Source organism: Micropterus dolomieu, linkage group LG16 (assembly GCF_021292245.1).
Source record: "Micropterus dolomieu isolate WLL.071019.BEF.003 ecotype Adirondacks linkage group LG16, ASM2129224v1, whole genome shotgun sequence".
Lineage (NCBI taxonomy): Eukaryota > Metazoa > Chordata > Actinopteri > Centrarchiformes > Centrarchidae > Micropterus > Micropterus dolomieu.
The window spans coordinates 17555394-17569894 of NC_060165.1; the positions used below are offsets into that span (position 1 = coordinate 17555394).

At 37.3% G+C, this 14501-nt stretch overlaps 2 protein-coding genes across 5 annotated transcripts in view; one reads left to right on the plus strand and one right to left on the minus strand.

Annotated features, from left to right (window-relative positions):
- The first annotated feature begins 2120 nt into the window (after positions 1–2120).
- On the plus strand, positions 2121–7285 carry LOC123984934 (endoplasmic reticulum-Golgi intermediate compartment protein 2-like). 2 transcript variants are annotated; one of them, XM_046072204.1, is made up of 14 exons: positions 2121–2255; positions 3175–3295; positions 3398–3506; positions 3679–3725; positions 3815–3882; positions 3987–4027; positions 4440–4541; positions 4726–4821; positions 4984–5039; positions 5484–5582; positions 5876–5973; positions 6130–6292; positions 6526–6605; positions 6813–7285. In XM_046072204.1, exons 2-14 carry the CDS (start codon positions 3190–3192, stop codon positions 6891–6893), a joined length of 1146 nt encoding a protein of 381 aa, XP_045928160.1. In that variant the 5' UTR covers positions 2121–2255; positions 3175–3189; the 3' UTR covers positions 6894–7285. The 2 variants fall into 2 exon arrangements, with proteins under 2 accessions (XP_045928160.1, XP_045928161.1); XM_046072205.1 differs by lacking the exon at positions 2121–2255 and having other exon boundaries at positions 3197–3295; positions 3459–3506.
- Positions 7286–8394: 1109 nt separating this feature from the next.
- The window catches only part of si:dkey-97m3.1 (fatty acyl-CoA reductase 1), a 59234-nt gene continuing 53127 nt past the window's right edge, over positions 8395–14501 (minus strand). For all 3 annotated transcript variants that reach the window (XM_046072290.1, XM_046072287.1, XM_046072289.1), the window contains 4 exons: positions 12996–13167; positions 12780–12909; positions 11520–11647; positions 8395–10895 (listed from right to left, as the gene is read on the minus strand). In XM_046072290.1, the coding sequence (XP_045928246.1) occupies positions 10733–10895; positions 11520–11647; positions 12780–12909; positions 12996–13167 (593 nt within the window). In that variant the 3' untranslated portion in view covers positions 8395–10732. The remainder of the gene's footprint in view (positions 10896–11519; positions 11648–12779; positions 12910–12995; positions 13168–14501) is intronic.

Genomic DNA, 14501 nt, shown 5'->3' on the forward strand with positions numbered 1-14501 from the left:
ATACACGAGATCCTCCATTCAAGGCAATCCCACCGCTGACGTAAATTTCCGAATTATTCATTTCCATCTGGTTGTGAGGGTACACCAACAATAGACACAAACTTTTTCCAACAAAGGAATGACATAATGGTTTTGTTTTGGGTATTTTGTCAATGTTTCAATCGGAGACTTATGCTCAGCAAAATCTGATATGATGATTTGACAAAATAAAGGACAAATGTTGAGCCTAATAGGCTTAAACTAGTCAATTATTTTTCATATACAGTATATTATTATTATTACTAATAATATAAATATTTCAAATATGTTACATGTTATAAATTTCAGTGGATGTAGTCATTTTCTCCATTTAGCCTAATTTATCATTAAAAAGTCATTAAGACCATCCAAGAAGTCTATATCAAATTGCTCCGAAATCTTCACAAAATATGCCAAGATGACTAACTGATGAACTTAAATTATGCAATTAAAATGCATTTAAAAGTATCTATTGGATTTAAAAATTAGGCCATAAAAAGCAATGTTTTAAATATTCAGATTTTACTCAATATTCCTGCAACTGCAATTAAGCAGACGAAATGGAACAAAAGTACACAATATGTTATCACACAATCCAAAGCTGCTATGTCAGCAGAATATTTGCACAGTTGCAGAGTTTATCTTCCATGTGTTCCCACGCCTCTCATTAGCAAAGAGAAAGTGCCTCTGTTAATATTCCTAACCTATAGCAGACACTGCGGAATAGCATAAAAACCAAACCACAATATCCACCCCTGGTATGTCTCCATGGAGCGTGTCTGACATGCCCTACGTGCTTGTGTGGTGAATAGTAATGGGACCACCGACCCACAGCGTGATCTGTGAGCTGACAGCCCCCATCCCCCCTTACGCCCATCTGTGCAGCTCGGCATAGGCAAGCAGGCTTGGTGCATGCAGAGCACTCGCTGCACAGAAGACATGTGACTCACCCACCCGGGAAAAAAACACATTATCAGTGCAATTACTACCACTAATATTTGCTACATTATTTGAATTGTTTATGGCTTAATTTTACAAAATGTAATGCTCTGCTTTGCAAATGACAACGTGTAGGCTACTATAACTATTCCATATTTAAAAAAAATAAATAAATAGAAAACTGACTTTCTTATCAAAGTATGGAAAGTGAAAGTAAGCTGGGAGTCACATGCACAAAACCATGCTGGGTTGGCTTTGGGTTTCACTATAAACAAAGACTATAAATATGGGCTACTGTACATATTAAAAACTGACCCCATTGTTGTCTGTCTTTATCATTACTAATCACTCAGCTCATTTCAAAACTGGACTGCTAACTAAAAAGTCAGATTGTATTACATTAACTACAATTTGAAGTGCTATAGTCCAAAAGCATTAGTAATATGAAAACATTGCTATACCTATGAGAATTTTAGCTTATGGTAACACATCAGAGCAGTGGTGGAAGAATACTTATATGTTCTACTTAACTAAACATTGCTATACAGTGTAAAATTACTCTGTTGTATGTAAAAGTCCTGCATTTGAAATACAGAAGTATTAGCATCAAAATGTACTTAAAGTACCAAAAGTAATTCAATTAGTTATTCAATAACTGTAGTGGAGTAAAAAGTACAATATTTCCCTCTGACATGTAGTGGAACACAAGTACAAGCAACTCAAAATTTCAATGTCTACTATAATTTGTTTTTGCAAAAAAGATAACGAGTACATTCAGTCTTTACCAAACTTGAAAAAGTGAAAAGTCTGTGCTAAATGACAGGAATCAGTGCTGTAGAAGTTAGTATTTTCTTCACACACTATAGGCTATTAGGCTAAATAAGTTTTATTAATGTTTTGATTAGACAACCTCTTTGATTCACCTTTTGTCTTTTGCCAAAATCAAGTGTAGAGCTATGTAAAGCAACCACCACGGGCATTTTATTCTATTCTATTGTAATCTCAAACTACTTAATTTACATGAGTGTACAAACAGGGGGAACATTTTAGCATTAAAGCGCCACCTGCTGTCTGAATAGCCACAACGTTCACTGCGCGTTCACGGTCAGCGCAGCGCGCACGCAACGCACTCGCTGGCGTCACAATTTACTCAAACAAGGAATCAGCGAGCCCCGCCCCCTGTGTGTTAGCATCATGGATGTAACATGGTGTGCTATAATTCAGATAACATCGAAACAGCAGTCAGGCTTCCAGGGATACTGAACCACGATTTAACATCTTACTAGATGATAAAATAGGTAAGATGAATAATAAATAAACGGTTATGTGAAAGCAGTGATAGCTGGGTTGCTTTAGTGAGTTGACAGTCAGTAGATTGATTCATTCTTCACGAATATCTAATACTTTTTTGTACTTCGTTGCATATCGGTTATAGGTAATCAATACTGACTGTATAGTAACCTTATAATTTATTATTATTTAATATTCCATCGTGTTGCGGCAGTATTTCAGTGTTAATGTATCTATATAGATGTAAAGTGTCTCTCATGGTGTTCTTGTAACATTTTTATATTATTATGTTATAGAGGGGCATTTAATGTGGTGTTTGTTTGGATATTCAGCCTATCTGATCAAACAATAATTTCTCAAAAATGTGATGGTTTAGGAACCAAAATCAAAATCATTAGTGTAATATGTGGGTATGATTTTGATAAAACAACGTAATGTGTTTAAATATCACACTTTTTTATTTTTTTTTTAGCATTTTTGAATGGACATAAAATAAATGTATTTTTAGTATAATTCTAACAAATAAAAACAGATTTTATATTTGAAAACCTTTAAAATAATATTTTATTACTATTTTGTTTTTACAAAAACTATTTTGATTGAGGCAACAAAGTCTTCGAAATGTATTTGAAAATGTTATGCCAAAATACATACTCTATGTTTTAGAGTGCAGACACTTGGAAACAGTAAATTCCACTGTTAGAAAGACATGAAGTGAAAAATATCATAGTTTTGGATAAATGCAAATCATCAGATAAATGCAAAAAAAATAGATTATACTTTGTTATAGTTGTAAAGCATTTTTTTCTATCATTAGCAATTTTCTTTGTTTCCTCTTGGTAAAATGTGCATCTTTATATGTATCCTTAATAAAACACTGGGGTCCTGAATGTAACAAGAATGCACTGTGTTTTGTTTGTGGTGGAGGAGGTGAACCTGAAGATGAGGCGTCTGTCACGTAAGAAAGCCTTGAGCTTGGTGAAGGAGCTGGACGCCTTCCCCAAAGTGTCAGAGAGTTATGTTGAGACCTCAGCATCAGGAGGAACAGGTGGGCCATTGGCGGGGGAAGACAATACAGTAAAGATATCAATCATTTGCTGATATATCTGGTTTGAAAGAACAGTAACTCCCCTGTCTGTCTTATCCACAGTGTCCCTGATAGCTTTTTGTGCCATGGCACTTCTGGCTATCTTAGAGTTCTTTGTTTATAGAGACACTTGGATGAAGTATGAATATGAAGTTGACAAGGACTTTTCCAGGTAAACTAAGAGGTATTAAATATCAATTATTACACAAAAACATCCCACAAACAAAATGTGTGACTTCTTTTAGATGTCTGTACTTTCTTACATGCTTAAATTTACAGTTTAGAGGAAGAAATTACTGTAAACTACTGTAAATATTCTCACTCGTCTTTTTCATCATTTACAGTAAATTGAGAATAAACATTGACATCACAGTTGCCATGAAATGCCAGCGTGAGTATCCCACCTTTGTCATTGTAGATTTAGAAAAATTACTCATTGAAGTACAACATATGTATATGTAAATATGTGTGTGATTGCAGATGTTGGAGCAGATATTCTGGACTTGGCTGAGACCATGATCACATCCAGCGGCCTTCAGTACGAGCCTGTGAGTCTCCAAACATTAGGTCATGTTTAAATATTTTTTTTTCTTTCAAGATTTTAGAGATAACTTTTGACAAATGCATCTCTTCTCCTTGTATGTTTGTTCAGGTTATTTTTGAACTGTCCCCACAACAGAGACTGTGGCAAAGGTAAGCTTTAATAAAATCACACAGGAAGATACTGTAACAACATGGTGTCTGCAAGTACAACAAAAATTTGTAATGTCTAAAATTATGATATCTAACTTGAAGGCTTCCCTGCAAGAAAAGTATAGTGTTTTATTTCTCAAATTTAGTTTAAAAACTGTTGCACTGTTTTACTTGTGGATATAATATGCTTTCATTTTACATTACATTGGTATAATTTCCCATATGTACAGGCACACTGAATAAGAACTTTATTTTTGTGGCCATTGAAAGTTGAAATATCAGATTTCAAAACTATAGTTCATTAGAAATGTGGTCAAGATTCTTTGTCCTTTCAATGATTGTTATTAAAGTAGTTTCTGAAGCGCTCAGGTATCTCACATCTTACCAACATGTATTTATTTTATGTCCTCAGGACGTTGACTCTCGTACAGAACAGGATGAGAGATGAACATGCTCTTCAGGAAATCCTTTACAAAACCCTCCTCAAAGGAGGTCCCACTGCCCTGCCGCCACGGTCAGTTTCGTACTTGCAAACAAACTTGTTTTTTTGTGATTTTATGAAAATGGCAAGAACATAATTACATTTTGTTGTTCTTTGCACAGAATGAAATTATTTTTCTGTAGTTATTATGCTGCTTGTTAGATATACTGCTCATAAACAATTAAATTATGTGCTCTGTGATTATGTGTGTGTGTAGGGAGGATGCCTCAATGGAGCCGCTTAATGCTTGCAGGATACGTGGGCATGTCTATGTTAACAAGGTGGCAGGAAACCTACACATCACTGTGGGAAAGTAAGAAACTGTATGTCAATATGGCACTGACAGATATAACTAGAGGTTGCTCAGCTCCACATAAAGACTGCCGGGAATTCCTTTCCATGAATGATCCAGCTGTAGAATTTGTGTATAGCACTGTTGACGCCCATGCTCTAACACCTCTTTTGTCATTTTCAGGCCCATTCACCATCCTCAGGGCCATGCCCACATTGCAGCTTTTGTGAGCCACGAGAGTATGTAAACTGTTTTTCTAATAATGCTTGCTTATGTTTTCTTTAGCTTGTTTACCAGCAATACTTTTTTTATAATCAGCTCATGGTGCAAACACAATTATGTTGGCTCGCCGCCCAAGGGCACTGCCAATTTTGAAAAAAAAGAGAAGCCAGACAAATTAGTGTTTGTTCAGCTGAATATTGCATTTATCCTTCTTGGGGCATTTCATTTACTGAATATGAAAACAGATTTCTACGTACAATGTTGCATTTTTAGATATATGAGTAAACTGTGGTGCTCAGTTTTCTTCCTGAAAATACCTCTTTAAAATACACCTGACATACTTTAAACAGCACTATACACAGGCTTACAAGTGCAGTCCATTTTCCAGCTTAAGTGAGGTTGTTCATTGATTCTCAACAGCCTTCATTGAACCTGAGCTTCCTCTCGTCTCTGTATTGCAGCGTACAATTTCTCCCATCGAATAGACCATTTATCTTTTGGGGAGGAGATACCAGGCATCATCAATCCTCTGGACGGCACCGAGAAAATCACCTATAACAGTAAGTCACTGCTATTCTTCAAGAGATATGAGAGGGAGAAATGTATGATAGAGTGGTTTCTGCAGAATTAATGGCATGTTGAGACATTTAGTGAATCACGAGTTGACCCAAACTGTCCTTAGCACACCTTGCATGGTTGCTGCTAAGTAGGTATTGTTTGAAAGAGGGCTCCTTTACGTATATCAAAGTTTCATTTTGCTGTACTTCACATATTTCTGCTTCTTGAAACTGATGTAGAAACCTAAAATAGAGATTTTTCACGCAAATATACTTTGCTGTGTGTTTTACGACAGATAATCAGATGTTCCAGTATTTCATCACAGTGGTTCCAACCAGACTGAACACGTACAAGATATCTGCAGACACACACCAGTTCTCTGTGACTGAGCGGGTGAGTAATAAGTAATTAAAAACCAGTAATAACTCACCATCTTTTATAAAACCAACTAGTAACAAAAAGTGGGATGCAAGAAGAGAGATGGACAGAGGGTGAAGAGTTTAAGAGAACCCTGGGACAATATTAACAACCATACTGTCCGTTTCCAAGGAGCGGGTGATAAACCACGCAGCGGGCAGTCACGGCGTTTCCGGCATCTTTGTGAAGTACGACACCAGCTCTCTGATGGTGACGGTCAGCGAGCAGCATATGCCACTGTGGCAGTTCCTGGTGCGACTGTGTGGCATTATCGGGGGAATATTCTCCACGACAGGCAAGTCTGGGATCACCTGCACTCTTTTTATTTATTTATTTTTTTTTATTTAATTGGAAGGTAAAGATAAACACAGTCACATGCAATGCAACAAAAGTAATGTATATAGTGTGTCTAGTCTAATTTGTAGCCCTGGATTCTGGGCTTTGAAATTAAAAGTAAAACAACTAAATACACTGCATAAATTCATGGATTTATTTTAAGAGGTAAGAGAGGTTCCTCTCACTTTACAGGCATGCTCCATGGGTTTGTTGGCTTCTGTTTTGATGTGATCTGCTGTCGTTTCAAACTCGGAGGCCATCGGCCCAGAGAAGTAAGCATTTACCACACAGTCCATGGTCTTTACCATATCCAAAATACAGGTTTCCTCTTGCTCGATAAACAGTCCATCTCCATACAGTAAGCAATATTTTTGCTTAATATCAGAAGGTATTTCTCTATCTGTATTAAAGGACTGTAAACTTCACCATGAAGTCCACCTAATATACTTTCCTGTACTGAATTTATTCATTTATTCTAGGATGTGCAGATACACAACCAGATGAACAATTTAAACAATCACCAGACTCCTTTGCTGGCGGACAATGTCCCTCAGGAGTAGCTGTTTTTCCAGTGACAAACTGCCGAGTCTGCGTTTCTCATCCTAGTACGAGGGAAGGCTTCACCGTCAGAGGATATCCTTTGTTATTTAATGTTGTTCAGTTTGTAAAAAAGAAAAAAAAAAAAACTGTTACACAATACAATAAACAATGCGCTGTTAATTTGAAAAGATAGTTCACCAAGTTCACATCAGATCATTGCCCCCTTAGGAAATTGTGTGCCCTGTGCAGTCGTACATGCATTTTTAAACACTTCCTTTTGACCATCTGCGATGGAGTTTGTTTCTTTAGAATTGTTGTAGGCTCTCAGTTCCATTTGATGTAATGGCACATAATAAATTTGATTGTTTGGTTTTCATTCCAACTACATTAAAGTTTCAATATACACATCAATAAAAAAATACAAGTGCAGGTTTTTTTTTTTTTCTTTCTGCGTTTACAGATCTCCAAAAAAGGTTCTGGCTCTGACATGTAGAGAACATAAAAAAATGCTTTGATGTATCTGCAGCCATTATGTGCTACACAGACAAATGTGAAGACAATCCTGCCACTTTATTGTATATTTAGAAAGAAAATTGTCATCTTGTGGCATCTCACCATCTCTAAGACTTAAAAAACCCAGTGTTAAGATGTGCGTGCCATTGCTTTTAACAGGTTATTTTAGGTGTAGCGAGTGTGTTGGTAAATTAACCAACCTATAAAAGACATTGAATAGCTTGGTAAATATGGTCGCTTAAAGCCTGGAGAAAAATGTTGTGAAACCTCTGTAGTGCATAAAAGGTTTAAAAAAGGTACTGAGTTAGTATTGGGGGACTTGAAAGATTAAAAAAAAGGTTATAAATCAAAGCAGTTCCATAATCCACCAAGACAGCATCTTTTGTTAGAGCTTCTCTGCGTGGAAAACGCAAGACACTGTCAAATTTCCATGCACTGTTTATAATGCAGCCCTTATGCTTAAATTTGAAGCCCAAGCTGAGATAACCCTGACGACATCACTGGGGTACTTTTTGTAAATCTTTGGGAATAAAAAGATAATACAACTGTTTACCAGCTGTGAAGTATTCCCCTGACAACTAAACTGACCACAATCTTGAAATACCTTGTTTTTAATTTTCCCCAATATACAGCTGAAAAATGTTTACATTTTTATTTATCATAAGTATCAGTTTGATGTGGCTGGGAAGTTTGAGGTTTTGTAAATGAACTACATAGCGAGGTAGAAGGCAAGTTTGACGCACTGCAGCACACTGAACACTTCAAAACTGCTAGGCAAAATAACCTAAAAGAGAAAAGGTTCATCAGAGCAGGGCATGAAGGTGGTCAGACATTTTGCCTGTTCCAAGCAGTGCTCTCCATTTGGTTTGGACAAACAGACACACAGAAGAGCAAAACTCTGCAACAACGCCATAATCACCCTGTGGCTCTGTTAGAGGAATTCTGACAAAACTTTTTTATCATTCGGACATAAAGGACAGTTGCCATGAACACACCAGAGACATCGGCTTTGCATAAACATTTATTTAGTTTTGTCCCTTTTCCTTCCATAAAGGCTCATAACTGTTAAGTATGTGTATTCTGTCAAGAGTCAAGCCTTTCAACATATACAGTACACAGTTTTCTCATTTGTTTAGTAAAAATCAGACTTGCCTGTCACACTCAACACTTTTGGTAGACTCTGTGGGAAGCTCTGTGGTGGAATCCTGTGAAGACACTCACCATGCAAAAATTAACAGTCAAATACAATTTTTGGTCTACAAGAATAATATTTAGTTCAACTATTTACAGATCTTCTAAACTGGGGTCCAGGATATAATACCAGGAGGGCCTTGGGTCCCTCATTTTTAACCTAGCACTTTTGTGATTTAGGTCCAGACTAAGATACAGATCACAGTTTGACTCGAATATAGTAGCCCGTCACTGCATTAAGTAAGGTGTGGCAACCCTCCAGTCTTTTCACAATATTCTTCCATTTGTTGGAATCACTTGCAGCATCATCAATCATTGCCATGTTCTGTCCGGTTTACTTGCTGTTTGAAAAAGATCCTGCTTTTCTCACATGAAAGGTTTGACTAAGAAAGATAAACCTAACAAACATCATAACCTCTTCAGTATCCAGAGGCCTGCCTCGAGACCTAAAAGATATCTTAATCACAATAGTGCCTTTATCTTCACATGGACATGTAACATTTAATGCTGGTCTGCATTTCTAGAAACCTCAAGGACTCATCTGACCAAAAAGCTAAATGATAAAAAAAGATTTCCCAATTTTGATCCGTTTCCCAAGACTCAGTTTCTTAACCAGATGACCAGCGGGCTGCCATCTTTGTGTGGATTAGCAAGCAGAGTTACAACTTGGGTTGAAAATCTTTATGCAGCGGATGGAACATTCTTTTCCATCCAGACAGTATAGAGTCTTAGGTTTCTAGAAATACCTGCCTAGGTTTTCCAGACATCTCCGGGTAATATTTTACAGAGAAACGGGTGGGATGGATGGGACTCAAATGTAACGCTAATACACAAGAGGCACAAACTGGGGGCTAGGTTTCCTCCATCTTTCTCCCTAACCCACTAAATTGCCTGCTTTCACGCTTGGTCCCCCAAAATTCACATACTTACAGTCTTGGACATGGAACTATTTGAATCACTGATACTGGACCCATTCCTTGGACTTCTAAATATTGGATTTACCACATTACCGTTGGACCTTTTAGAATCCCATTGATGAATTTGGAATTTCTAACTTAATGGTAATTAACCACATATGACTCCTATTTCACCCCTAGCTGTACAAGGAGAGAGGGGACCGTTCTAGGAAATTACTTTTGTCTTCTTAGAAAACATGGCCTTGGTTGGGAACTGCTGGGAGACATGCAGTGTCTGATACTGGACTATACAAATAAACTTGACTCTGATGTACTCTTATTTATATATTATACACTGCCAAGGTCTACCACATATCAGACTAGCTTTTGACGCAAGTATAAAGATGCAAAAGTAGTAAACTTAGTTTCAGTACAAACTGCTGTACAAACAGGCAAAAAGTGGATGAGCATTCAAACTAACAAGGTCCATGTTCAAAGATATACTGACATAATTTGTGATAAGTGACAACCTCAACAGAAGGAAGGATGGTAGACCTGTATGTTTTGGTATTTGTAGTGACACAGTTGTCTTGTGGGGTCTAAATTTAGCTGTAATACTAGTCTCAATAATCTGTAGATGGCCTTGAGACAGATAACCACCACTTAGTTTTTGGGTGTAATCTTAAAAAGGCAGTCGATACACCTAATGCAAGACATACAGATATCCCAATCACCTGTGTATTAAAGAGAGGAATTGGATATTCCCACAGTAAAAAAACAGAACCAAAACAATCTTCGTAGAAATTGTCCTACACTGAAGCACTGCCATATTTCAAGTATGAAAAAAAATCATCACAAGGCAAGGCAATGTACCTCGATTCAAGAGGATGGAAACAATGATGTGGGAAAGAAAAATGGAAGTCACCCAGAAGGCTTATTGTTGCATATATAATTGGCCACTTTGAGAAGAAAACAGTAGGAGCAAAAAGACAACATTTTTTGGACAGGGTCTGGTGACAGTGCAGGTGCTGATGACAGATTTCCAAACTAAACAAATAAGTCATGGCTAGCAGACCTCCCCCCCCACTTTTAAGTGCTTCAATTGACTGCAGCCCCCACCAATAGAGAGGCCTCTGCTAATCCACACTAAAAGTTGGATTTGGAGTGTCCTTTATAGATGGCCAGAGCCTCAGATTTTACGTCCTGCCGACAGCTAAAGGCGAGGGCTGCTGTCTCGGGCTTGAGGCAGTGAGGAAGACTCAGTTGGTTAAGGTGCTGGATGCGCGGAAGTAGGAGAGGAACTTGAAACAGAGGCTGACCACAAAGTACCAGATGTTTCTGGCCATCTGGGAGCGGGCGATGAAAACCCTCCAGATGAAAACGACCAACAGGGTGTTGAAGGTGTAGCGGATGTTCCTCAGTCTGGGAAAGAGGAAATAAAATTACACACTGCTTATGAATACAAAAGCTTTGTGCTTACTGTGAGAACTTTCTCCAGAAAAACTGGTTAGATGATGGATTCTGAATACACGGGTAAGTTTAATAATTTCCAGTGATTGAAGGTATAATTTCTTTGTTCTTACAAGTAATGTCACCACCATCAGTGCCTATACAACTGTTAGATGGTAATTTGGTGATCAAGAAAAATAAACATTCTTTTCTGGTGTTTTATTCTATTAAAATTACTTTTTAAAATGAAAAGTTGACTTTTATGCAAACTCTTACTTCAAGAGTAAATAGATGGAAGGATTATCTATAAAACATAACACCATTCATTCACTGTTGCATTAAAAACAAAAAGGCTACTTTTGAGATATGAATGAGTAATGTAGAAACAGCAGATGACTTTATGAAAATAAGGTGCATTTCATTGGTGTCTGATGGTGTTGTCAAAAAGCTTACAGTATCACCGAGTTCCTGTTACTAAAAAAAATTAATTGGTGGTTGTTCTCAAGACATTCTTTGATCAACAATACAATGGTTGGTATGCAGTTCAACCAACTTCTAGTTCAGTTATATTTATGTTGCATTCTCTCGTCTACTTACTTCCTCAGATGCTGCCTGGCAGCAGGAATGTCAGACATGTCTTCATTCAGGACGTACTTCTTGGTGCCAATGCAATAATTCTCAATGTACTCAGGCCAGTTCAGCTGGCGCACATCAAAGTTAAATGTCTGCAAGATTAAACAAAAAAAAACAAAAAGTTCCACTCTCATTTACTAGATGGAGCAATAGTACTACTACAACAATGTATTTCTAAGCTGCTTGCTCTCTCAATCATGTTAAATAGTAGAAGCAATAATGTCTTCAGTGGCAGAACAAGGACTTCTAGTATTTTACTTAAGTAAACCTAAAGTATTAATAGTAAACTGTGTGTAAAGTGTTAAAAGTAAAAGTACTCATTATGGAGAATTGCTGCTTAACAGAATTGTATTATATCTATATTATACGATTGTTATTAACCTATAAGCAGTAATTACACAATGGTGTACTTTGTCAATGTGGAGCCAAAGCTGACCACTTTATACACACACACACACACACACACACACACACACACACACTTTTGGGTAGTTTAACCAATAGCAATTAAAATTAAAGTAACTATAGCTATCAAGTAAATGTAGTACAGTAAAAGTACAATATGGTATAGTGAATAGTGATATATAACATAGTGAAATATAAGAATAAAGTATCATAAAATGAAAATATTCAAGTACAGTACTTATGTAACTGTATTTAATACAGTCTTTGTTTTGACCTGCACAGAGTGTAAGATGGTTGAGAAGGCTTTAAAACAACCATTTAAATGAGAATTACCGGTATGTACAAATAAACTTCTTCAGAGTGTCTTATGTGATGGATCAAACAATCTGGTTCTTAAGTAATTTTAGAAGGAAGAATAAACTGTTTTCTGGGGTTAGGGTTTATTTCCAGTTTTGTTATTATTGTTGTTTAATATTTTTTTGAGTTAATAAAGCCATTTCTTACCTCATTTATGTTCTTTTTGTTCATTTATGTCAATTAGATTTATTGGTATGAAGAAGTGCATGTGAAAATAGCAATTTGGAAAGGGGGGTTATTATTTATGATCATTAATTTGTGGACACTGGGTGGGACTAAATTGTTTCTTCTTACTCTTTTCGAATATGTAAACAAAGTGTTAATTAAGTGTTAATTAATTTATCATGTTGTTATATAATAATTATGTTTTGTTTCAATTATTATTTCTTGTCTGATGTTTGTTTTACATATATTCAAAATAGGCCCAAACTGGCAGCTTGTACAGTACACGCATAAGCCTACCTTCCTGTCCTCTGGGGTGAGCTGGCTCATCAGCATGCTCATGTTCTCAGAGTTCCACTCCCAGTCCTGGCTGCTGAAATACTCCAGCAGGCTGATGGCCTTGTGGAGACGGTTGAAGATGCGCATCATCCTAGAGTGAGAGAAGGGGGTCAGAGGTTACCATACACATGAACCTTTCTTGAAATTCCAAGTAGGACGGATAGCTTTGAGTCTTACTGTGGCTTTTGTCCAGAGAGTCGCAGGATGAGGTCGTAGATGAGGGCAGGGAACTTGTGGCTGACCAGGATCCAGTACTGGTTCATCAGGTAGTTGGAGGTGATGTTGGCATTGGGCCTACGGAAAGCCTGCTCCAGCGGGTTCCTTTTGAAGGACGACATCACATGGTGCTCTGCAAAAAGGTGCACGGTTGAGGGGGTTAATTAGAAAAGAGAATTTCTCTCAGAGATGAGATAAGCCTTATTGATCCCACATCAGGGAAATTCACTCATTATAAAAGGCAAAGAGAAAATAAATCTCTAGTTAACAATTATTTCTGATCTCTGGTCCTGGTTTGAGACTCTTATGTATTCCCATTACATTCAAATGAGCAGAGCATGTTAAATAAATATTACATCTGCTACATGAAAAAAGATTTAAGCTGTTTCTCTGTTTCCTAACTGAGTAGCTGAAAATTACATGCCTCCATGCTCATTTCTTTTGTATGAAAATACTGTAAATAAACAAACATTCATAAAGATCAAATAGACAGATTTTTTTGGTTCACGTTGTACCATCTTTGTTTGCATTAGTTTTAACTTGGTAAAAAAAAAAAAAAGTATTTTTCTTCATCCGGATGGTTATAATACTCTGAGGATTTTAGAAACACCTTCAGAATAGTACTAAGTATTATAATACAACCTTCTGGGTTTTTCAAAGATCAGCAGGTATTTATTTTTCGAAAAAAAAAAATCAGCTGCTTAGCTCAGTGACTTGAATGTAAGGTAATTTATGGAGGCATAAACTTGTGCTAGCCTTGCTCTAAAAGTTAGTGGAAACGTAGGGATCTCATGATGCAATAAAAAAGGTCCCTGAAAGCAATTTCATATAGCGCAGGTCATCAACACCCACTGATCAGGAACAAGAAAGTGGATAAACGCACAGATTGCAGTTTCTAGACAAGGATCATAACTTCCAGGAACGATGGCTGGCATTAATCATAATATGATTTTCAGCTCTGGTTCTCGGGGGAATATCAGGCGGAAAAGTAGCCACACAATGACGACCCCCCCCCCCCAAGCATCCAGTAGCAGCCATCCACAGATACAGACAGCAGCCATGTGACTACACGTCACTTTTACTATTACATCACACACAGACCGCAAACTAGTCCTTGCACTGTTTGTTTCCATGGCAACAACAGATACGTAGTGGTTTGCAGGGGTCGAGATGACCAGATTCGAGATGACAGCCAGCTGTGACCAGGCCCCTTGCAGCCGCTAACCTTGAGCTGCCCTCCGAGGTGTGGGACAACTCTCTGCTAGAAACAAGGAGCTGGATCCTCCTCCTTTACTTGTCTTCTAAATTTCATATATTCAGAAAATCCCTAATTATTTTCTATTGTTTTCTGGTCTACTCTGAGCCTTGTGCTTTAGATTACTACCTTCATTCCAACTTCTCATTTGGGCCAGTGAGATTACAGTACACAGTTCCTCTTTCATAACAGTGAATTGAAGTGATGAGACC

Coding starts and splice junctions, on each gene's coding strand:
- LOC123984934 (XM_046072204.1), top strand. CDS start 3,190: ATGAGGCGTCTGTCACGTAAGAAAGCCTTGAGCTTGGTGAAGGAGCTG. Junction 3,296..3,397: donor CTCAGCATCAGGAGGAACAG/GTGGGCCATTGG, acceptor TCTTATCCACAG/TGTCCCTGATAGCTTTTTGT. Junction 4,028..4,439: donor CAACAGAGACTGTGGCAAAG/GTAAGCTTTAAT, acceptor TTATGTCCTCAG/GACGTTGACTCTCGTACAGA.